Raw genomic sequence first — 25855 nt, 5'->3', positions numbered from 1 at the left:
GGACAGGTATGTAGAGGTGTAAATGATGTGGGACAGATATGTAGAGGTGTAATGATGTGGGACAGGTATGGTGAGGTGTAAATGATGTGGGACAGGTATGTAGAGGTGTAATGATGTGGGACAGGTATGTAGAGGTGTAATGATGTAGTATAAGGTATGTGGAGGTGTAATGATGTGGGACAGGTATGGTGAGGTGTAATGATGTGGGACAGGTATGTAGAGGTGTAATGATGTGGGACAGGTATGTGGAGGTGAGAATGATGTGGGACAGGTATGGTGTGGTGTAAATGATGTGGGATAGGTATGTAGAGGTGTAATGATGTGGGACAGGTATGGTGAGGTGTAAATGATGTGGGACAGATATGTAGAGGTGTAATGATGTGGGACAGGTTTGTGGAGGTGAGAATGATGTGGGACAGGTATGGTGAGGTGTAATGATGGGGGACAGGTATGTAGAGGTGTAAATGATGTGGTACAGGTATGTAGAGGTGTAATGATGTGGGACAGGTATGGTGAGGTGCAAATGATGTGGGACAGGTCTGTAGAGGTGTAATGATGTGGGACAGGTATGGTGAGGTGCAAATGATGTGGGACAGGTATGTAGAGGTGTAATGATGTGGGACAGGTATGGTGAGGTGTAAATGATGTGGGACAGGTATGTAGAGGTGTAATGATGTGGGACAGGTATGGTGAGGTGTAAATGATGTGGGACAGGTATGTAGAGGTGTAATGATGTGGGACAGGTATGGTGAGGTGTAAATGATGTGGGACAGGTATGTAGAGGTGTAATGATGTGGGACAGGTTTGGTGAGTTGTAATGATGTGGGACAGGTATGGTGAGGTGTAATTATGTGGGACAGGTATGGTGAGGTGTAATGATGTGGGACAGGTATGGTGAGGTGTAAATGATGTGGGACAGGTATGTAGAGGTGTAATGATGTGGGACAGGTATGGTGAGGTGTAAATGATGTGGGACAGGTATGTAGAGGTGTAATGATGTGGGACAGGTATGGTGAGGTGTAAATGATGTGGGACAGGTATGTAGAGGTGTAATGATGTGGGACAGGTTTGGTGAGTTGTAATGATGTGGGACAGGTATGGTGAGGTGTAATTATGTGGGACAGGTATGGTGAGGTGTAATTATGTGGGACAGGTATGGTGAGGTGTAATGATGTGGGACAGGTATGGTGAGGTGTAAATGATGTGGGACAGGTATGGTGAGGTGTAAATGATGTGGGACAGGTATGTAGAGGTGTAATGATGTGGGACAGGTATGGTGAGGTGTAATGATGTGGGGCAGTTATGGTGAGGTGTAATGATGTGGGACAGGTATGGTGAGGTGTAAATGATGTGGGACAGGTATGTAGAGGTGTAATGATGTGGGACAGGTATGGTGAGGTGTAAATGATGTGGGACAGGTATGTAGAGGTGTAATGATGTGGGACAGGTATGGTGAGGTGTGATGATGTGGGACATGTATGGTGAGGTGTGATGATGTGGGACAGGTACGTGGATGAGTAAATGATGTGGGACCGGCATGTGGAGGTGTAACTGATGTGGGACAGGTATGTAGAGGTGTAATGATGTGGGACAGGTATAGTGAGGTGTAAATGATGTGGGACAGGTATGTAGAGGTGTAATGATGTGGGACAGGTATGGTGAGGTGTAAATGATGTGGGACAGGTATGTAGAGGTGTAATGATGTGGGACAGGTATGGTGAGGTGTAAATGATGTGGGACAGATATGTAGAGGTGTAATGATGTGGGACAGATATGTAGAGGTGTAATGATGTGGGACAGGTATGGTGAGGTGTAAATGATGTGGGACAGGTATGTAGAGGTGTAATGATGTGGGACAGGTATGGTGAGGTGTAATGATGTGGGACAGGTATGGTGAGGTGTAATGATGTGGGACAGGTACGTGGAGGTGAGAATGATGTGGGACAGGTATGGTGTGGTGTAATGATGTGGAGATGTATGTAGAGGTGTAATGATGTGGGACAGGTATGGTGAGGTGTAATGATGTGGACAGGTATGTACAGGTGTAATGATGTGGGACAGGTATGTAGAGGTGTACTGATGTGGGACAGGTACGGTGAGGTGTAAATGATGTGGGACAGGTATGTAGAGGTGTAATGATGTGGGACAGGTATGGTGAGGTGTAATGATGTGGGACAGGTATGGTGAGGTGTAATGATGTGGGACAGGTATGTAGAGGTGTAAATGATGTGGGACAGATATGTAGAGGTGTAATGATGTGGGAAAGGTATGGTGAGGTGTAAATGATGTGGGACAGGTATGTAGAGGTGTAATGATGTGGGACAGGTATGGTGAGGTGTAAATGATGTGGGACAGGTATGTAGTAGAGATGAGCGCCTGAAATTTTTCGGGTTTTGTGTTTTGGTTTTGGGTTCGGTTCCGCGGCCGTGTTTTGGGTTCGACCGCGTTTTGGCAAAACCTCACCGAATTTTTTTTGTCGGATTCGGGTGTGTTTTGGATTCGGGTGTTTTTTTCAAAAAACACTAAAAAACAGCTTAAATCATAGAATTTGGGGGTCATTTTGATCCCAAAGTATTATTAACCTCAAAAACCATAATTTACACTCATTTTCAGTCTATTCTGAATACCTCACACCTCACAATATTATTTTTAGTCCTAAAATTTGCACCGAGGTCGCTGTGTGAGTAAGATAAGCGACCCTAGTGGCCGACACAAACACCGGGCCCATCTAGGAGTGGCACTGCAGTGTCACGCAGGATGTCCCTTCCAAAAAACCCTCCCCAAACAGCACATGACGCAAAGAAAAAAAGAGGCGCAATGAGGTAGCTGTGTGAGTAAGATTAGCGACCCTAGTGGCCGACACAAACACCGGGCCCATCTAGGAGTGGCACTGCAGTGTCACGCAGGATGTCCCTTCCAAAAAACCCTCCCCAAACAGCACATGACGCAAAGAAAAAAAGAGGCTTTTTACTGATATTTGGTGTTTTGGATTTGACATGCTCTGTACTATGACATTGGGCATCGGCCTTGGCAGACGACGTTGCTGGCATTTCATCGTCTCGGCCATGACTAGTGGCAGCAGCTTCAGCACGAGGTGGAAGTGGATCTTGATCTTTCCCTAATTTTGGAACCTCAACATTTTTGTTCTCCATATTTTAATAGGCACAACTAAAAGGCACCTCAGGTAAACAATGGAGATGGATGGATTGGATACTAGTATACAATTATGGACGGGCTGCCGAGTGCCGACACAGAGGTAGCCACAGCCGTGAACTACCGCACTGTACTGTGTCTGCTGCTAATATATAGACTGGTTGATAAAGAGATAGTATACTCGTAACTAGTATGTATGTATAAAGAAAGAAAAAAAAACCACGGTTAGGTGGTATATACAATTATGGACGGGCTGCCGAGTGCCGACACAGAGGTAGCCACAGCCGTGAACTACCGCACTGTACTGTGTCTGCTGCTAATATATAGACTGGTTGATAAAGAGATAGTATACTCGTAACTAGTATGTATGTATAAAGAAAGAAAAAAAAACCACGGTTAGGTGGTATATACAATTATGGACGGGCTGCCGAGTGCCGACACAGAGGTAGCCACAGCCGTGAACTACCGCACTGTACTGTGTCTGCTGCTAATATATAGACTGGTTGATAAAGAGATAGTATACTCGTAACTAGTATGTATGTATAAAGAAAGAAAAAAAAACCACGGTTAGGTGGTATATACAATTATGGACGGGCTGCCGAGTGCCGACACAGAGGTAGCCACAGCCGTGAACTACCGCACTGTACTGTGTCTGCTGCTAATATATAGACTGGTTGATAAAGAGATAGTATACTCGTAACTAGTATGTATGTATAAAGAAAGAAAAAAAAACCACGGTTAGGTGGTATATACAATTATGGACGGGCTGCCGAGTGCCGACACAGAGGTAGCCACAGCCGTGAACTACCGCACTGTACTGTGTCTGCTGCTAATATATAGACTGGTTGATAAAGAGATAGTATACTCGTAACTAGTATGTATGTATAAAGAAAGAAAAAAAAACCACGGTTAGGTGGTATATACAATTATGGACGGGCTGCCGAGTGCCGACACAGAGGTAGCCACAGCCGTGAACTACCGCACTGTACACTGGTTGATAAAGAGATAGTAGTATACTCGTAACAACTAGTATGACACTATGATGGTATAAAGAATGAAAAAAAAACCACGGTTAGGTGGTATATATTATAATAATAATACAATTATGGATGGACGGACTGCCTGCCGACTGCCGACACAGAGGTAGCCACAGCCGTGAACTACCGCACTGTACACTGGTTGATAAAGAGATAGTAGTATACTCGTAACAATTAGGATGACACTATGACGGTATAAAGAATGAAAAAAAAACCACGGTTAGGTGGTAGGTATATAATAATAAATAATACAATTCTGGTCGGACGGACTGCCTGCCGTGTGCCGACACAGAGGTAGCCACAGCCGTGAACTACCGCACTGTACACTGGTTGATAAAGAGATAGTAGTATACTCGTAACAACTAGTATGACACTATGACGACGGTATAAAGAATGCAAAAAAAACCACAGTTAGGTGGTATATATTATAATAATAATACAATTATGGATGGACGGACTGCCTGCCGACTGCCGACACAGAGGTAGCCACAGCCGTGAACTACCGCACTGTACACTGGTTGATAAAGAGATAGTAGTATACTCGTAACAACTAGTATGACACTATGACGGTATAAAGAATGAAAAAAAAACCACGGTTAGGTGGTATATATTATAATAATAATACAATTATGGATGGACGGACTGCCTGCCGACTGCCGACACAGAGGTAGCCACAGCCGTGAACTACCGCACTGTACACTGGTTGATAAAGAGATAGTAGTATACTCGTAACAATTAGGATGACACTATGACGGTATAAAGAATGAAAAAAAAACCACGGTTAGGTGGTAGGTATATAATAATAAATAATACAATTCTGGTCGGACGGACTGCCTGCCGTGTGCCGACACAGAGGTAGCCACAGCCGTGAACTACCGCACTGTACACTGGTTGATAAAGAGATAGTAGTATACTCGTAACAATTAGGATGACACTATGACGGTATAAAGAATGAAAAAAAAACCACGGTTAGGTGGTAGGTATATAATAATAAATAATACAATTCTGGTCGGACGGACTGCCTGCCGTGTGCCGACACAGAGGTAGCCACAGCCGTGAACTACCGCACTGTACTGTGTCTGCTGCTAATATAGACTGGTTGATATTTAAAGAGATATTAGTAGTATACAACAATACTATACTGGTGGTCAGGCACTGGTCACCACTCCTGCAGCAAAAGTGTGCACTGTTAATTAATATAATTGTACTCCTGGCTCCTGCTAACAACCTGCAGTGCTCCCCAGTCTCCCCCACAATTAATTATAAGCTTTTAATTTATACATTGATGACTGTGCAGCACACTGGGCTGAGCTGAGTGCACACAGACTGAGTCACACTGTGTGACTGACTGTGCTGTGTATCGTTTTTTTTTTCAGGCAGAGAACGGATATAGCAGAGAGAAGTGAACGGATATATTATATTAAATAAAAGTTAACTAGCAACTGCACTGGTCACTGACTGTGGTAAACTAACTCTGTCTGCGACTCTGCACAATCTCTCTCTATCTAATCTATCTATCTCTATTCTAATGGAGAGGACGCCAGACATGTCCTCTCCCTATCAATCTCAATGCACGAGTGAAAATGGCTGCGACGCGCGGCTCCTTATATAGAATCCGAGTCTCGCGATAGAATCCGAGCCTCGCGAGAATCCGACAGCGTCATGATGACGTTCGGGCGCGCTCGGGTTAACCGAGCAAGGCGGGAAGATCCGAGTCGCTCGGACCCGTGGAAAAAAAAGTGAAGTTCGTGCGGGTTCGGATTCAAAGAAACCGAACCCGCTCATCTCTAGTATGTAGAGGTGTAAATGATGTGGGACAGGTATGTAGAGGTGTAATGATGTAGTATAAGGTATGTGGAGGTGTAATGATGTGGGACAGGTATGGTGAGGTGTAATGATGTGGGACAGGTATGTAGAGGTGTAATGATGTGGGACAGGTATGTGGAGGTGAGAATGATGTGGGACAGGTATGGTGTGGTGTAAATGATGTGGGACAGGTATGTAGAGGTGTAATGATGTGGGACAGGTATGGTGAGGTGTAAATGATGTGGGACAGATATGTAGAGGTGTAATGATGTGGGACAGGTTTGTGGAGGTGAGAATGATGTGGGACAGGTATGGTGAGGTGTAATGATGGGGGACAGGTATGTAGAGGTGTAAATGATGTGGTACTGGTATGTAGAGGTGTAATGATGTGGGACAGGTATGGTGAGGTGTAAATGATGTGGGACAGGTATGTAGAGGTGTAATGATGTGGGACAGGTATGGTGAGGTGTAAATGATGTGGGACAGGTATGTAGAGGTGTAATGATGTGGGACAGGTATGGTGAGGTGGAAATGATGTGGGACAGGTATGTAGAGGTGTAATGATGTGGGACAGGTATGGTGAGGTGTAAATGATGTGGGACAGGTATGTAGAGGTGTAATGATGTGGGACAGGTATGGTGAGGTGTAAATGATGTGGGACAGGTATGTAGAGGTGTAAATGATGTGGGACAGGTTTGTTGAGTTGTAATGATGTGGCACAGGTATGGTGAGGTGTAATTATGTGGGACAGGTATGGTGAGGTGTAATGATGTGGGACAGGTATGGTGAGGTGTAAATGATGTGGGACAGGTATGTAGAGGTGTAATGATGTGGGACAGGTATGGTGAGGTGTAAATGATGTGGGACAGGTATGTAGAGGTGTAATGATGTGGGACAGGTATGGTGAGGTGTAATGATGTGGGGCAGGTATGGTGAGGTGTAATGATGTGGGACATGTATGGTGAGGTGTAAATGATGTGGGACAGGTATGTAGAGGTGTAATGATGTGGGACAGGTATGGTGAGGTGTAAATGATGTGGGACAGGTATGTAGAGGTGTAATGATGTGGGACAGGTATGGTGAGGTGTGATGATGTGGGACATGTATGGTGAGGTGTGATGATGTGGGACAGGTACGTGGATGAGTAAATGATGTGGGACTGGCATGTGGAGGTGTAACTGATGTGGGACAGTTATGTAGAGGTGTAATGATGTGGGACAGGTATGGTGAGGTGTAAATGATGTGGGACTGGTATGTAGAGGTGTAAATGATGTGGGACAGGTTTGGTGAGTTGTAATGATGTGGGACAGGTATGGTGAGGTGTAATGATGTGGGACAGGTATGGTGAGGTGTAATGATGTGGGACAGGTACGGTGAGGTGTAATGATGTGGGACAGGTATGTAGAGGTGTAATGATGTGGGACAGGTATGTAGAGGTGTAATGATGTGGGACAGGTATGGTGAGGTGTAAATGATGTGGGACAGGTATGGTGAGGTGTAATGATGTGGGACAGGTTTGGTGAGGTGTGATGATGTGGGACAGGTATGGTGAGGTGTAATGATGTGGGACAGGTTTGGTGAGTTGTAATGATGTGGGACAGGTATGGTGAGGTGTAATTATGTGGGACAGGTATGGTGAGGTGTAATGATGTGGGACAGGTATGGTGAGGTGTAAATAATGTGGGACAGGTATGTAGAGGTGTAATGATGTGGGACAGGTATGGTGAGGTGTAAATGATGTGGGACAGGTATGTAGAGGTGTAATGATGTGGGACAGGTATGGTGAGGTGTAATGATGTGGGGCAGTTATGGTGAGGTGTAATGATGTGGGACAGGTATGGTGAGGTGTAAATGATGTGGGACAGGTATGTAGAGGTGTAATGATGTGGGACAGGTATGGTGAGGTGTAAATGATGTGGGACAGGTATGTAGAGGTGTAATGATGTGGGACAGGTATGGTGAGGTGTGATGATGTGGGACATGTATGGTGAGGTGTGATGATGTGGGACAGGTACGTGGATGAGTAAATGATGTGGGACCGGCATGTGGAGGTGTAACTGATGTGGGACAGGTATGTAGAGGTGTAATGATGTGGGACAGGTATAGTGAGGTGTAAATGATGTGGGACAGGTATGTAGAGGTGTAATGATGTGGGACAGGTATGGTGAGGTGTAAATGATGTGGGACAGGTATGTAGAGGTGTAATGATGTGGGACAGGTATGGTGAGGTGTAAATGATGTGGGACAGATATGTAGAGGTGTAATGATGTGGGACAGATATGTAGAGGTGTAATGATGTGGGACAGGTATGGTGAGGTGTAAATGATGTGGGACAGGTATGTAGAGGTGTAATGATGTGGGACAGGTATGGTGAGGTGTAATGATGTGGGACAGGTATGGTGAGGTGTAATGATGTGGAGATGTATGTAGAGGTGTAATGATGTGGGACAGGTATGGTGAGGTGTAATGATGTGGACAGGTATGTACAGGTGTAATGATGTGGGACAGGTATGTAGAGGTGTACTGATGTGGGACAGGTACGGTGAGGTGTAAATGATGTGGGACAGGTATGTAGAGGTGTAATGATGTGGGACAGGTATGGTGAGGTGTAATGATGTGGGACAGGTATGGTGAGGTGTAATGATGTGGGACAGGTATGTAGAGGTGTAAATGATGTGGGACAGATATGTAGAGGTGTAATGATGTGGGACAGGTATGGTGAGGTGTAAATGATGTGGGACAGGTATGTAGAGGTGTAATGATGTGGGACAGGTATGGTGAGGTGTAAATGATGTGGGACAGGTATGTAGAGGTGTAAATGATGTGGGACAGGTATGTAGAGGTGTAATGATGTAGTATAAGGTATGTGGAGGTGTAATGATGTGGGACAGGTATGGTGAGGTGTAATGATGTGGGACATGTATGTAGAGGTGTAATGATGTGGGACAGGTATGTGGAGGTGAGAATGATGTGGGACAGGTATGGTGTGGTGTAAATGATGTGGGACAGGTATGTAGAGGTGTAATGATGTGGGACAGGTATGGTGAGGTGTAAATGATGTGGGACAGATATGTAGAGGTGTAATGATGTGGGACAGGTTTGTGGAGGTGAGAATGATGTGGGACAGGTATGGTGAGGTGTAATGATGGGGGACAGGTATGTAGAGGTGTAAATGATGTGGTACTGGTATGTAGAGGTGTAATGATGTGGGACAGGTATGGTGAGGTGTAAATGATGTGGGACAGGTATGTAGAGGTGTAATGATGTGGGACAGGTATGGTGAGGTGTAAATGATGTGGGACAGGTATGTAGAGGTGTAATGATGTGGGACAGGTATGGTGAGGTGTAAATGATGTGGCACAGGTATGTAGAGGTGTAATGATGTGGGACAGGTATGGTGAGGTGTAAATGATGTGGGACAGGTATGTAGAGGTGTAATGATGTGGGACAGGTATGGTGAGGTGTAAATGATGTGGGACAGGTATGTAGAGGTGTAAATGATGTGGGACAGGTTTGTTGAGTTGTAATGATGTGGCACAGGTATGGTGAGGTGTAATGATGTGGGACAGGTATGGTGAGGTGTAAATGATGTGGGACAGGTATGTAGAGGTGTAATGATGTGGGACAGGTATGGTGAGGTGTAAATGATGTGGGACAGGTATGTAGAGGTGTAATGATGTGGGACAGGTATGGTGAGGTGTAATGATGTGGGGCAGGTATGGTGAGGTGTAATGATGTGGGACAGGTATGGTGAGGTGTAAATGATGTGGGACAGGTATGTAGAGGTGTAATGATGTGGGACAGGTATAGTGAGGTGTAAATGATGTGGGACAGGTATGTAGAGGTGTAATGATGTGGGACAGGTATGGTGAGGTGTGATGATGTGGGACATGTATGGTGAGGTGTGATGATGTGGGACAGGTACGTGGATGAGTAAATGATGTGGGACTGGCATGTGGAGGTGTAACTGATGTGGGACAGTTATGTAGAGGTGTAATGATGTGGGACAGGTATGGTGAGGTGTAAATGATGTGGGACAGGTATGTAGAGGTGTAAATGATGTGGGACAGGTTTGGTGAGTTGTAATGATGTGGGACAGGTTTGGTGAGGTGTAATGATGTGGGACAGGTATGGTGAGGTGTAATGATGTGGGACAGGTATGTAGAGGTGTAAATGATGTGGGACAGGTTTGGTGAGTTGTAATGATGTGGGACAGGTTTGGTGAGGTGTAATGATGTGAGACAGGTATGGTGAGGTGTAATGATGTGGGACAGGTACGGTGAGGTGTAATGATGTGGGACAGGTATGTAGAGGTGTAATGATGTGGGACAGGTATGTAGAGGTGTAATGATGTGGGACAGGTATGGTGAGGTGTAAATGATGTGGGACAGGTATGGTGAGGTGTAATGATGTGGGACTGGTTTGGTGAAGTGTGATGATGTGGGACAGGTACATGGAGGAGTAAATGATGTGGGACCGGCATGTGGAGGTGTAACTGATGTGGGGCAGGTATGTGGAGCTGCTGTATTGAAGGGGATCTTTGAATTTGCAGATGAGAGGTAAGTGATTATATTTACAAACTTGTATAAAAACACTGAAAAATTAGCATACAGATATTTTTTACTAGCTGGAAAGACTTTAATTGAATGAAATACACGGGCTTGCTAACATTTAACCATTAATAAAAAGTGCAAAAATCAACATGTGACACAATATAAAAATCTCCAGCACTCTCCTTGTGGCCACTTACACCTTCTATATCAGTGTTTCCCAACCACGGTCCTCAAGGCACACTAACAGTCCTGGTTTTAGTTATATCCAGGCTTGAACACGGGTGCCTTAATTAGTACTGCAGTTATTTTGATTTAACCATCTGTGCTGAAGCCTGGATATCACTAAAACCTGTGCTGTTGGTGTGCCTTGAGGACCGCGGTTGGGAATGCCTGTTCTATATGGTCCTGCTGTCTAAGTTGTCACGGTGTTGGGGTCCAGGACGGTTTCCCCACCTTTTCATGCACTTCTTCCAGGTTGAATTTTGTATAAATGTCGCACAACCTCGCAGTGACTGGGGGAAATCAAAACTGTCACAAAATATATTCATCATTCATGTTTGGAATTTGGAATTAAGGGGTCTACTGTATGTACTAAGACTTGACTAGAGATAAAATGGAGTGAGATAAAGTACCAGCCAATCAGCTCCTAACTGTCATGTTACAGGCTGTGTTTGAAAAATGACTAATTGCTGATTGGCTGGTACTTTATCTCGCTCCAAGACTTAGTACATAGAACCCTAAGAACTGTATATCCAGTTGTATATATATCATACTTACCGACTTTTGGGCTGCTCTCTCCGGGAGAGAGTAGCCGGTCGGCTCAGCAGGGCAGGCGGGCAGTGTGGTGACGTCCTGAGGGGGGCAGGCCAGAGGCGGAATGGGGGCGTGGCTGCTGGATGCGTCATGTAAGCCACGCCCCCCGCTGTGTAATGCCGCTATTACCGGCATTATACAGCAGGGGGCGTGGCTATGATGACGCGATTCAACAAGAATCGCGTCATCGCCTGCCCGGACCGCCCACTTTACTCGCTAAGTGGGCGGCCGGGCAGGGGGGTGACCCCTGAAATCGGGAGACTTGCCTGCTCTTCCGGGGGGCCGGGAGGGTTACCCGAATTTCGGGAGCCTCCCGCCCATTCCGGGAGGGTAGGCAAGTATGCTATATATCCCATAAAGTGTGTACTTACATATATTGGCCCTCATTCCGAGTTGATCGCTCGCTAGCTACTTTTAGCAGCCGTGCAAACGCATAGTCGCCGCCCACGGGGGAGTGTATTTTCGCTTTGCAAGTGTGCGATCGCATGTGCAGCCGAGCGGTACAAAAACATTTTGTGCAAAACAAGACCAGCCCTGAAGTTACTTATCCTGTGCGATGATCCTAGCGACGGAGGTCCCGGAATTGACGTCAGACACCCGCCCTGCAAACGCCTGGACACGCCTGCGTTTTCCCTACCACTCCCAGAAAACGGTCAGTTGACACCCATAAACGCCCTCTTCTTGTCAATCACCTTGCAATCGGCTGCTCGAATGTTGCGCACCTTGATTTGCATAAAATTTTGCTGCCATTTTGCTCATTTACAAATCTAAAATTATATATGCAAGCACGCACGTCCTGCCCACTTGATTTTTTCTTCTTTTCTTTACTTCCCCGAAACCCCCCCCCCCCCCCCTTTCCAATACTCTCCCACCCCTAATTATTTTACCAAATTATAAGGAAATGTTTTCTCCTAAGACAACTGTTTATATAAGGTTGAACTTTGATTTCTGTCTATTTTCTGTTTACAGTCGTTGTGTTTCCGTATAATGTCATTATTTAATTAAAGTTTAAAAAACAAATGATCATATAAGTGACAGCTGGTAATGCAGAAGGGATGGAGACACTGCAGTAGTGCCAGGTGGTAATCCACCTGTTACTGAGCCTTAGTGCCAGCTGCTGCTGCCAGGCAGGCACAGAGAACCGCTAGCAGGGGTTACACAGGGTGGTGCTGGGGGCATCTCCAAATACCTGCATGAGGAAGTCTACATAGTGATTATCTAGGAGGTACTTGTGGGGCCGCAATCCCCGTTTTGTTACTGACATTTCAGATGGCGGTAACAGAGTAATATCACTCAAAATAAGCTTTGCACTTTCAATTAATCTAGACATTCTCCTGTGCATCTTTGTCTGTCTGTCTGTCTGTCTGTCTGTCAGTCATCATTTTGTGTGCTCTGCATGTATGATTGGGTTTTCTTGTTATATTCCATGAAATCCTCTGAATAACATAGGCTGCGAATCATCTCGCTATCATGTTAATCGGTTAATTAGCAAACAAAATAATCAACACATTGAATCATCTCTGTCGTTGTGCCACCGAGCAGGAGCCCACTGACATCACTAGCTCTCCCTCTTGTGCAGCAGCAGACCCAGGCAGCCAGAATGCATCTAATATACACCACTGGTTTAAATGTAATATACACAATCCATACCTCCCAGCATGACCCATTCCAGGAGGGACATGATGCTCTCTACCTGGACTTCCCTCTTAAGTTATGATTGCAATCACCTGTTGTGAAACACCTTTCTTATTAATTAAATTGTTCAACACAGGAAATCGCCGCCAAAATTGGTTTCCAGATCATGGCGGGCACCATGTTTCCAGAGACCTGCGCAATGCGCAGTAGACTCTGGCACAATGCCAGAGTCTACAGCGCCGTACAGAGGAGGGGGCCCACTCGGAGGTGCACACGGGCCCCCTCCTCTGTAGAAACGCCCCTGCAGGTGACCCCAATCATATATTAAGAGGGAAGTGCAGGTAGAGAGCATTGTGTCCCTCCTGGAAAGGGTCATGTTAGGAGGTATGCACAATCTAATATACATCCCCCTCTCCCTTCCCCCAGGCCTCCCTGTCTTAAGTGTTCCAGGCACACATAGGAAATGGGGCACCCTCTGCCATTTAGGAAAAGTTACATTTTATTTTATGCAAGAGCAGCAGCACAATGTACAAAGGCGCGCGCTGGTATGGGGAGGGGGGGGGGGTGTCAGTCAGTGTCGTCCAAGGCATCTGAACCCCTCCGAACGCCAGGGATCTGAGTGCTCAGGTTGACTCGGATGCCTGGTGCTCGGAGCGCTGGAATCCCTGTTGACCGGCAGCCCTCTAGGAGCACCGATCACCGAACCCTAGGTAAGTGAGTATGATTTTTGTATATATAGATTTTCTCTGTGATCGGCTTGTGTCTCCCCCCCCCCCGATTACGCTGCGGAGGACATCACAGGGAGAGACCTTTCTCTGATGCTCTGTTACTGCATGCGATAACTGATAGATCTGAGCAGTGTGATCAATTATCGCATTGCAGATTGGGTCGATTTTATCCCATCTCATCCACATCCTCAGATGCGGAGGATGATAAATTGGCCCTTAAGGAGAAGTTGTATCAAAGCTTGGAGATAAAGTGGGGAGACATAAAGAGCCAGCCAATCAGCTCCTAGCTATCATTTTTTAAACACAGTTTGTAACATGGCAGTTAGGAGCTGATTCAGCCCCAATACTTGGTTTTAAAGATTTGTTCCTGGTTATTACCTAGTTTTAGTTTCTATTCTGCAGGATGAACAAGTCACCCTCTTTCTGTATAATGGGGGTCATTCCGAGTTGTTCGCTCGTTATTTTTTTGTCGCAACGGAGCGATTAGTCGCTAATGCGCATGCGCAATGTCCGCAGTGCGACTGCGCCAAGTAAATTTGCTATGCAGTTAGGTATTTTACTCACGGCATTACGAGGTTTTTCTTCGTTCTGGAGATCGTAATGTGATTGACAGGAAGTGGGTGTTTCTGGGCGGAAACTGGCCGTTTTATGGGTGTGTGCGAAAAAACGCTGCCGTTTCTGGGAAAAACGCGGGAGTGGCTGGATAAATGGAGGAGTGTCTGGGCGAACGCTGGGTGTGTTTGTGACGTCAAACCAGGAACGAAACTGACTGAACTGATCGCAGATGCCGAGTAAGTCTGGAGCTACTCAGAAACTGCTAAGAAGTGTCTATTCGCAATTTTGCTAATCTTTCGTTCGCAATTTTGCTAAGCTAAGATTCACTCCCAGTAGGCGGCGGCTTAGCGTGTGCAAAGCTGCTAAAAGCAGCTTGCGAGCGAACAACTCGGAATGACCCTCCATATACATAATATTATAATGGTTACTGCCCCCCCCCCACTGGGAAGTGTGGGAATATTATAGAACATTTGAAGTCTCTGAGCGCTCACTGCCTATATAATAGCACAGGACACTGTAATAAGGCAGTAGCAGTGTGTGTGGATGGATGGGGCACTGCCAGTGCAGGGGAATGAAGCACAATGGAATCTGCTGGCACTACAGGAATAAATGTTAATAATAAAAGAGCTGGTAAATAAGTGACTGGAAAGGAGGGTGAGTGAGGGGTGAGACCGGGAGTGGGACGCACCAGGAGAGAAGAGAGAACGAGGGTGAGTACAGAAGTGAATGAGGGGACGGGGGATACACCTGGCACTATGACCCCTCGCTGTGCCCCTGCTGATGTAGATTGGGCATGAAAAACGCAGAAATTCTGTGCATATTATCAGCATACATCCGGCTCTCCAACAGTAGCATGTGTGCCGTACAAAATACAGTTACATTTACACACAAACGCAAATGTACAAATGAAATTCCAATAAATACAAACACCCGTCTTCCCCTTTTAAATGGGAAAATTGCTGGTGCAAAAGCAAATGACAATTAGGTGCGTCGGGTGCAGCTTCTATAGAGCCCACCGCTGGGGGGGAGCGCTGTCTTACTTGTCTGTCCCATGTTTGTGTTTTCTGCCATTGGGTGGTACATGGGGCCCTTACAGATGTTGCCATGGGGCTGACGAATGACTAGTACACCCCTGCGTGTGCACACCCTTACTGTACTTGGCCTATGCTTGTCCGCCCCTTCCCACCGCTGCACTGCATCTCAGAGCGCATTTTATGCAACAGAAAAGACGCATATGCACAACTCTACATGAGTCCCTTAATGACATATAGGCTTGGATTGGCCCGCAGGGGTACAGGGGAAACCACCGGTGGGCCCTACTGCCTGGGGGACCACCTCCTGCTCTAAGGATCAGGTTCCAGACTGTGCACTTGAATTATACATATGTTACCTTATACTGGACTATGGTGTATTATCTACAGTGCATTGCTGTTATTAATCTGTTAGTAATCTGATACATTATCATGCATGCAGCAGCTGAATTCACTATATATATTTATGAAGGGGCCCAGACCTTGCCCTCTCTAATGGTTAGTCAAACCAATGAGGTGACAGGCCACACCCCATCTGCAGACTGGCCACACCCCTAGCACAGGCCCCTACCACTGCATTCCCCCGGTGGGCCCTACATGCCCCAGTCCGACACTGATGACATAAATACGTAAGATCAGCGCTGGCCAATCCTAAAGCAGGGACAGGAAGTAAACACGCAACAATCCTGAGCAGAACAGAGTCTTAAGGGTCTATTTAAGGAGCCACTAAAGCCTTCTCTCCCGGAAAAATGGCTTTTCCTCATAGATAACGCTTTCTGCTATTTATCTAAGGCTGCGCCAGCAAAACAATTTCCTTTGAAAAACCAATTTGTTTGAATTTTTTATGAAATTGTCCGGAAAAAACCTTTTCTACTGCCGCTAGAAGCAGTTTGTTGTATAGTTGCCTACACTCCCGCGTTCTGCAGGAGACTCCCTGAAATAGCAGCGATCTTACAGTATATGGAACCTCTTGTAAAACACAATGGCCCTCATTCCGAGTTGATCGCTAGCTGCTTTCGGTCGCAGCGCGGCGATCAGGCTAAAAATCAGCATTTCTGCGCATGCGTACGGGCCGCAGTACGCACGCGTAAAGTACTTTCACACAAAACTATGCAGTTTTACACAAGGTCGAGCGACGCTTTTCAGCCGCACTGCTGATCGGTGTGTGATTGACAGGAAGTGGGTGTTTCTGGGAGGTAACTGAGTGTGCTAAAAAACACAGGCGTGTCAGGTAAAAACGCAGGCATGCCTGAGGAAACGGGGGAGTGACTGGCCGAACGCAGGGCGTTTATGTGATGTCAAAGCAGGAACTAAACTGTCTGAAGTGATCGCAAGGTAGGAGTAGGTTTGGAGCTACTCAGAAACGGCATGAAATTTTTTTCGAGCATACACTCCCAGAGGGCGGCGGCCTAGCGTTTGCACTGCTGCTAAAAGCAGCTAGCGAGCGATCAACTAGGAATGAGGGCCAATACACGAGCAATTTCTGCAATATATCAGTGTCTTTTCTTCAGCCAGTAGATCTTACTAACGCTGGGGCTCATTTACATTTGGATGTAAGTAATTTTTATGACGCGCCTCTCAGATGTAGCGGAGCACGTCCGCGCTGATAGATGTTACTGTCACATCTCTCTGAAATGCTATTTAAAAAGTAGGTAGGTAGGTATGTGTAATCGGGCTTCATGGATAAATAGGCTTATTAGACTCTAAAACAGTGGTGGCTAAACTTGGTTCTAAGGACCCCTAAGAGCTCATGTTTTCCCGTCCACCTGTGGATTACGGTGTCTGTCAGTAATGAGTACACCTGTACACCAGCAAGGAGATCTGGAGAACTCTACCCATTAGGAATGACCTAGATCACTGAGAGTTGGCTAAGGGAATTTATTAAACGTTTGTTTTTCTAAATGTATCTGTATGAACTCTGTGTTAGGTTTAGGCACCACCTGGGGGGTTAGGGCTAAACAGGGGGGTTCGCTGTGCCAGATTTCCCACTAGGCACCTGATGCACGTGCCTAGGGGCAGCCAGGGCCGTCTTTTCGTATGGTTTCAATGGGCTCTTGCCCAAGGACCCCATGAGTATAAGGGCCCTAGGCTGATAGCTGAGGGTCCCCTCTTTCCAGGGGTAGCAGATTTTTGAAAATCGGTCCTGGGGAACCGGAGATATCCGACTTGAAAGCAGTGGTCCCCATCCAAGCCTGTTAATAGCTTTTCCCAGCCAGATATCTCGGGTTCTGTCTGACTTAGATGTTTTCTGAAGGTATAATCCAAAAGCTGTAACTCTCCCCTTTTGGTGGACACTGGCAGCTTGTCTCTACTATGCCCAGAACCAGAGATATCAGCTTTCCAGCAGATGGTCCTGCTCCAGCTCCACACGCCTAATATGCAGTTTTAGATTTTTGTTGAATTGCTCTGGCTCCTGAGCTCTGATCCCCAAGTCCCCAGAACCTCCTGAGATGTGGGACTCTCTAGTTTTTATCTCATTCAAAGCTAAGAAATATATTTTCAGGAACTTGAGATATCTGCAGTCAAGCAAGCTGCCTTACCACTGGAAAATGATAAATATTAAGCCCACTCCACTATCCACCCCTCCCCTACGTATTAAACACCCCCTACCACCCTGGAAGCCATATACCAGGGCCCCTTCATTCAGCCCAATGCCCCTTGTACAGATTAGCCCCATCTGTTCAGTAAAGGAGTAATTAGCAGAAATTACTGCTCCGGTCCTACATGCTGAGCGGAAGATAGAACACCCCCTACCGCCCGCGGGACATCAAAGCTGCGCTGATAGCACCCCCCACCCCTACCGCTGGAGGATGGGTAGGGGGCCCAGTGCATTGCTGTGCCCAAGGGCCTACACTGCTGTTAAGATGGCCCTGGGGGCAGCACCTGCTGGGGGTTGCACCACAGTTTCCCCCCACCCCAAACCAGAGGAGCAGCACAGCAGTCTTCCCCCCTCCTTGTGGCGGTTTTAAGTGCATCTGGGCCAGCAGGGCGGGCAGTCACTCCGTCAGCCACCTCCCGCATCCCCCCCCGTCAGCATCCCTCCTGCCCAGCCACTTCCCGCTGCCCACACAAGCCCCCCCCCTCCCCCCGCAGCTACTCACTTGACGTTGGAAGAGCCAGGAACCGAGGGACTGGAGCCGACACTCTAACTCTTTCTCACCTGGTGCAATGCTGTAAGGGGCTACCTGCCTCAATATGTATAAGGGGCTACCTGGTGCAATGTGTGTAAGGGGCTACCTGCCTCAATATGTATAAGGGGCTACCTGGTGCAATGTGTGAAAGGGGCTACCTGGTGCAATGTGTGTAAGGGGCTACCTGCCTCAATATGTATAAGGGGCTACCTGGTGCAATGTGTGTAAGGGGCTACCTGCCTCAATATGTATAAGGGGCTACCTGGTGCAATGTGTGTAAGGGGTTCTGTCTGGCGCAATATGTGTAAGGGGCTCTGTCTGGCGCAATGTGTGTATGGGGCTGTGTATGGGGTTCTGTCTGGCGCAATGTGTGTAAGGGGCTCTGTCTGTCGCAATGTGTGTAAGGGGCTCTGTCTGTCGCAATGTGTGTAAGGGGCTCTGTCTGGCACAATGTCTGTCGCAATGTGTGTAAGGGGCTCTGTCTGTCGCAATGTGTGTAAGGGGCTCTGTCTGTCGCAATGTGTGTAAGGGGCTCTGTCTGTCGCAATGTGTGTAAGGGGCTCTGGCGCAGTGTGTGTGTAAGGGGCTCTGTCTGTCGCAATGTGTGTAAGGGGCTCTGTCTGTCGCAATGTGTGTAAGGGGCTCTGTCTGTCGCAATGTGTGTAAGGGGCTCTGTCTGGCGCAGTGTGTAAGGGACTCTGGCGCAGTGTGTAAGGGGCTTTGTCTGGCACAATGTGTGTAAGGGGCTCTGGCGCAATGTGTGTATGGGGCTCTGTCTGGCGCAATGTGTGTAAGGGGATCTGGCGCAGTGTGTAAGGGACTCTGGCGCAGTGTGTAAGGGGCTTTGTCTGGCGCAATGTGTGTATGGGGCTCTGTCTGGTGCAATGTGTGTATGGGGCTCTGTCTGGCGCAATGTGTGTAAGGGGCTCTGTCTGTCGCAATGTGTGTAAGGGGCTTTGTCTGGCGCAATGTGTGTATGGGGCTCTGTCTGGTGCAATGTGTGTATGGGGCTCTGTCTGGCGCAATGTGTGTAAGGGACTCTGTCTGGCACAGGGTGTGTTAGGGGCTCTGTCTGGTGCAGTGTGTGTAAGGGGCTCTGGCACAGGGTGTGTTAGGGGCTCTGTCTGGCGCAATGTGTGTAAGGGGCTCTGGCACAGGGTGTGTTAGGGGCTCTGTCTGGTGCAGTGTGTGTAAGGGGCTCTGGCACAGGGTGTGTTAGGGGCTCTGTCTGGCGCAATGTGTGTAAGGGGCTCTGGCACAGGGTGTGTTAGGGGCTCTGTCTGGCGCAATGTGTGTAAGGGGCTCTGGCACAGGGTGTGTTAGGGGCTCTGTCTGGCGCAATGTGTGTAAGGGGCTCTGGCACAGGGTGTGTTAGGGGCTCTGTCTGGCGCAATGTGTGTAAGGGGCTCTGGCACAGGGTGTGTTAGGGGCTCTGTCTGACGCAATGTGTGTAAGGGGCTCTGGCACAGTGTGTGTTAGGGGCTCTGTCTGGTGCAGTGTGTGTAAGGGGCTCTGGCACAGGGTGTGTTAGGGGCTCTGTCTGACGCAATGTGTGTAAGGGGCTCTGGCACAGGGTGTGTTAGGGGCTCTGTCTGGTGCAGTGTGTGTAAGGGGCTCTGGCACAGTGTGTGTTAGGGGCTCTGTCTGGTGCAGTGTGTGTAAGGGGCTCTGGCACAGGGTGTGTTAGGGGCTCTGTCTGGTGCAGTGTGTGTAAGGGGCTCTGGCGCAATGTGTGTAAGGGGCTCTGTCTGGTGCAGTGTGTGTAAGGGGCTCTGTCTGGCACAGGGTGTGTTAGGGGCTCTGTCTGGTGCAGTGTGTGTAAGGGGCTCTGGGGGTCATTCAGACCTGATCCACCTGCATGTCTGTGTCAGTGATCGTAGCTGTGCTAAATTTAGCACAGCTATGATCACTGACACAGACATGCAGGTGGATGCCCAGCACAGGGCTAGTCCCCCCCGCATGTCAGGCCTGCCCCACCACACAAGTGCGATGCTTTTGCACTAGTAGAGTAACTCCCAGCCAGCGCAGCTGCTGCGGCTGGCCGGGAGTTACTTGTCGCTGCCAGGGTCGCAGCGGCTGCGTGTGACGTCATGCAGCTGCTGCGCCCCCCCCCACGCATGGTCCGGCCACGCCTGCATTGGCTGAACCGTGCCCCAAAAACGGCAGGCAAACACCGCCGTGCTGCCCCCTCCTGCCCAGCGACCGCCTCTGCCTGTCAATCAGGCAGAGGCGATCGCTATGCAACGACGCCGGCACCGCATGTGTAGTTCTGACCCGATCGCACCGCAGCAAAAAACTGCAGCGTGCGATCGGGTCGGAATGACCCCCTCTGTCTGGCGCAATGTGTGTAAAGGGCTCTGGCGCAATATGTGTATGGGGCTCTGTCTGGCACAATGTGTGTAAGGGGCTCTGGCGCAATGTGTGTAAGGGGCTCTGTCTGGCGCAATATGTGTATGGGGCTCTGTCTGGCGCAATGTGTGTAAGGGGCTCTGTCTGGCGCAATATGTGTATGGGGCTCTGTCTGGCACAATGTGTGTAAGGGGCTCTGTCTGTATAAAAGAGACTGTGTGCGGCATATGGCATTACCCCTCTTGCAACAGAGCAGCAGTGGATGGAGGGCGGACGGACTGGTGGGTCAGGAGGAATGGCTGTAAAGGCACCGAGTACCTGAGCAAAGGTTCAGCTGGTGAGTTATTAAGCCCTGGGGGGAAGGGGGGTTTGGATGTTCGGTGGCCAATATCATTTTGCCTTGGGGCAGCCTGACCCCTAAATCCGGCTCTGGGGTTTAGGGTTAGGCTGCGGGAGGGGTGGGTTGGGTTAGGCACCATCAGGGGGGGTTTAAGTTTAGGCACTAAGGAGGGAGGGTTAGGCAGGGAAGGGAGGGTTAGGCAGGGAAGGGAAGGTTAGGCAGGGAAGGGAGGGTTAGGCAGGGAAGGGAGGGTTAGGCAGGGAAGGGAGGGTTAGGCAGGGAAGGGAGGGTTAGGCTGGGAAGGGAGGGTAAGGCAGGGAAGAGAGAGTTAGGCAGGGAAGGGAGGGTTAGGCAGGGAAGGGAGGGTTAGGTCTAGGCACCACCAGGGGGAGGTTAGGGTCAGGCACAGAGAGCGAGGTTAGGGTTAGGCTGCAGAAAGGGAGCGTTAGGGGGTAGGGGAGAGAGGGGAGCAGTCTTACTTCCCCCTGTCAGGATTTACACTATTGTGATACTGGCGTCGGTATTCTGACCGCCGGCATCCCGTCAGCTGGGATATCATACTGAATTCGTCAAAGTAATCTGCATATGAAGGTGTTGTGCCATGCCAATAAAACCCGTACTGTCACAGTACTCTGCGGCATGGTTGGTGTAATGGTTAGCATTTATGCCTCACAGCACTGAGATTCTGTGTGGAGTTTGTATATTCTCCCAGTGCTTGCGTGGGTTTCCTCTACGTGCTCTGGTTTCCTCCCGCAATCCAGATATATACTGGTGGGTTAATTGACTCCCGACAAAAAAAAAAAAAAAGGACCCTAATGTATAGTTGGTTCTTATCTGCCGACACATTCTGTGTTCTATAGCAAGTTTACCTGCACCCTCCTGCCACTGTAACTTCACACAATAAGCCTCATACTGTATTCACTGCTGCAACCTGTGACTTGTGGTTTAACAAGCACCAGGGGTTTATAACACTGCCAAAGGCCCACTAGCAGCGCATATAGGGGGTCATTCCGAGGTGATCGCTCGCTAGCTACTTTTTGCAGCCGTGCAAACGCATAGTCGCCGCCCACTGGGGAGTGTATATTTGCGGTGCAAGTGCGCGATCGCATGTGCAGCCGAGCGGTACAAAAATAGTTTGTGCAGTTTCTGAGTAGCCCAGAACTTACTCAGCCGCTGCGATCACTTCAGCCTGTCCGGTCCCGGAATTGACGTCAGACACCCGCCCTGCAAACGCTTGGACACGCCTGCATTTTTCCAAGCACTCCCTGAAAATGGTCAGTTGCCACCCACAAACGCCTTCTTCTTGTCATTCTCCTTGCGATCGGCTGTGCGAATGGATTCTTCATAACACCCATTGCAAAGCAACGATCCGCTTTGTACCCGTGCAACGCGCCTGCACATTGCAGTGTATACGCATGCGCAGTAGCGACCTGATCGAAAAATGGCAGCGTGCGATCAGGTCGGAATGAGCCCCCATGTGCACTTCAGGGGGGGCAGATGTAACCTTTGCAGAGAGAGTTAGATTTGGGTGGGTTATTTTGTTTCTGTGCACTGCAATTTAGATTTCAGTTTGAACACACCCCACCCAAATCTAACTCTCTCTGCACATGTTATATCTGCCTCACCTGCAGTGCACATGGGGGATCATTCCGAGTTGATCGCTAATTGCATTCGTTCACTGTGCAGCGATGAGGCAAAAAAAGGCACTACTGTGCATGCGTATGCGGCGCAATGCGCACGCGCGACGTACTATTACAACGAACGATGTAGTTTCACACAAGGTCTAGTGATGCATTTGAGTCGCACTGCTGGCCGCAGAGTGATTGACATGAGGTGGGCATTTCTGGGTGTCAAGTGACCGTTTTCAGGGAGTGTTCGAAAAAACGCAAGCGTGCCAGGAAAAACGCAGGAGTGGCTGGGCGAACGGAGGGCGTGTTTGTGACCTCAAAACAGGAACTGAATAGTCTGAAGTGATCGCAAGCGCTGAGTAGGTTTTGAGCTACTCTAAAACTGCACAAAAAAACTTTGCCGCAGCTCTGCGAACCTTTCGTTCGCACTTCTGCTAAACTAAAATACACTCCCAGTGGGAGGCGGCATAGCGTTTGCACGGCTGCTAAAAACTGCTAGCGAGCGAACAACTCGGAGTGACCACCATGGTTTTGCCCAACTGCTAACAAATTTGCTGCTGCGATCAACTCTGAATTAGGCCCATAATACGTATAATACCTGTGATAGCATATACTGGATTCCAGTTTGTCTTAGCTAACTCATTAGATGGCTGTCCTTCTCTAATCACACATTACTCCTAGGCAGATGTAATCCTAACTCCAAGTAAAGTGCAACATGTACACGTACGTGTGTGAGAGTCATAATATGTATTAACGGTTTAAACACATATAAAGAAAACCCGTGTAGCATGACCATATTTAGTACTTTGCCTAATCTGTGTTTCTTTGTCCCCCAGCCCGCAGCTCAGACTGACCATGACTATTCTACAGTCCTACATCAACACCACGAACTTCAGTCTCCCTGGCACATTAGAGTTGAAGCCTAATGAGACCAACATCATTCACATCGAGGTGCCTAAAGGAGTCTTCCTCTTCCTGTGCCTGCTCAGCTTGCTGGAGAACATCCTCGTAGTTGTGGCTATTGCGAAGAACCACAATCTGCACTCGCCAATGTACTATTTCATCTGCTGCCTGGCCGCGTCAGACATGCTGGTGAGTATCAGCAACCTCATAGAGACCATCATCCTGATCCTGCTGAGCCACGCCATCATACAGTACTATGAGCCAATGGTCAAGATGATAGACAACATTGTGGATACCATGATCCTCTGCTCACTGGTAACATCCCTCTCGTTCCTTGGAGCCATCGCGGTGGACCGTTACGTCACCATCTTCTATGCCCTGAGATACCACAGCATCATAACCCAGCGCAGGGTGGTCAGTGCCATCATCGGGATCTGGTTGGCGAGCACAGCTTGCAGCATCACCTTCATCATATTCTCTAACAGCCATGTGGTTATCTTGTGTCTCATTGGCTTTTTCATCTTCATGTTGGTCTTGATGTTGGGGCTCTACATCCACATGTTCATTCTGGCCAGGCGTCATTCCCAGAGAATCTCGGCACAGCAAAAAGGTTTGAGGAGAAGATTCTCCCCTCACCAAGCAGCAGCCAAACTTAGGGGAGCCATCACCCTCACCATACTACTTGGCATCTTCTTCCTTTGTTGGGGACCCTTCTTTCTCCATCTTGCCCTAATTGTGTCCTGTCCCAAGCACCCTTTCTGCCTTGAGTATTTCAAGTACTTCAACATCAGCTATGTCCTCATCATATTTAACTCCATCATTGACCCCATAATCTATGCCTTTCGAAGTCAAGAGCTGAGAAAAACCCTGAGGGACATTGTGTTGTGCTCCCAATGACGGAAGAAGGGGGTTGGGGTGGACAGAAGCTAAGTGGACAATTGAACTTCTCGTCAAAATCCCCCCCTTCCCCCAGTAACGTGCATATTTCCTGAAAGAGGTAAAAACGTCTGTCAAATAAACAACATGGAACAAGGCCGACCTGAGGCCAGGCATCGCTTTAATCGTAGACAAAACTGAGCCCTCAAATTAAAGAGGTAGCCACACTCATGGTTGACAATGTGCATTGTTCTCTTACCTTTCAGTGACTGACAGATAAATGTACAATGACTGTAATCATTGAGGTATGAGGGAGAAGAGTCCACTCTGAATGAAGAAAAAAGTAGGCTCAGTACGGGGTGACCCATGGTTCAATCTGACTATATATGATCTGGTGGTGATCTGAATGTGAGGGGGATAGTCAGACAATATCCCTCCAATCATGGAACTTAATAAACTCAATGTAATACTGTAAATAACCAAATGTCCACAATAAAATTTTTACAGATCTTAAAAAGTAATAAATTAAACTATCCCTTGTTCCCGGGTGATCTATAATTCTATAATACATGACCTGTAATAATGACATTGATGATCAAAGGTTTCAATAATCAAAGTATCTTCAGGGACTTTTACCGCAGAGGCAAATTCACTGCATGTAACACGAGCTGATAACAAATAATTGTTTATTGGAAAATGTAACTTTTGGACTTAAATCCATGGTGTAGTGAGAACAAGACGTGATGTCAAATACCTAGGGGGTGGTGATGTCATACCTAGTGGGCGGTGCAGCTGGCACTAGGAGGTGGAGCACTTCCCAGAACTTCTTCAGGACCATGGACAGCTTTACAGGCTGCAGTGTGCGGCGGTGAAAGGATCTGCGGCGGATTCAGAATCTTGCCTTGTGTATACTGCAAGTGATTATACGCATGCTTTGTACGAATGATAAATGGATCATCTTCTCCGCATAACAAAAATACAGACAAACAGAAAATAGTATTCAACATGTGCCGACACACTTCACTTACTATGGGAACGTTCAATTGAAGATAGCGATGCAGCATCTTTACACAAAGAAAGATCTACACAAACAAGGACAGCAGCTGGTACACAATGCAAAAGGAATAAAGGCTTAGAAAAGTCAGAAAATACATATATAATCAGACATTAACATTATTATGTGATGTAATAAATATTCATATAATAACACGATGAGAAATATTGACAGTAAGAATATTAGATAGTGAAGCTGGCCTTTGTGAATGTTTGGTATAAGGGGGGTCATTCCGAGTTGTTCGCTCGCAAGCTGCTTTTAGC

General features: G+C 47.7%; 1 protein-coding gene across 1 annotated transcript; it reads left to right on the top strand.

Moving 5' to 3' along the window:
* Window positions 1-10362: 10362 nt before the first annotated feature.
* On the top strand, window positions 10363-25628 carry MC1R (melanocortin 1 receptor). The gene is made up of 2 exons (XM_063946243.1): window positions 10363-10555; window positions 23596-25628. Exon 2 carries the CDS (start codon window positions 23615-23617, stop codon window positions 24557-24559), a length of 945 nt encoding a protein of 314 aa, XP_063802313.1. The 5' UTR covers window positions 10363-10555; window positions 23596-23614; the 3' UTR covers window positions 24560-25628.
* Window positions 25629-25855: the final 227 nt, after the last annotated feature.

The sequence above is a fragment of the Pseudophryne corroboree genome, chromosome 11 (assembly GCF_028390025.1).
Source record: "Pseudophryne corroboree isolate aPseCor3 chromosome 11, aPseCor3.hap2, whole genome shotgun sequence".
Taxonomy (NCBI): domain Eukaryota; kingdom Metazoa; phylum Chordata; class Amphibia; order Anura; family Myobatrachidae; genus Pseudophryne; species Pseudophryne corroboree.
Note: the sequence above shows the minus strand (reverse complement) of the source record. Positions and strands in the feature narration are given on the sequence as shown.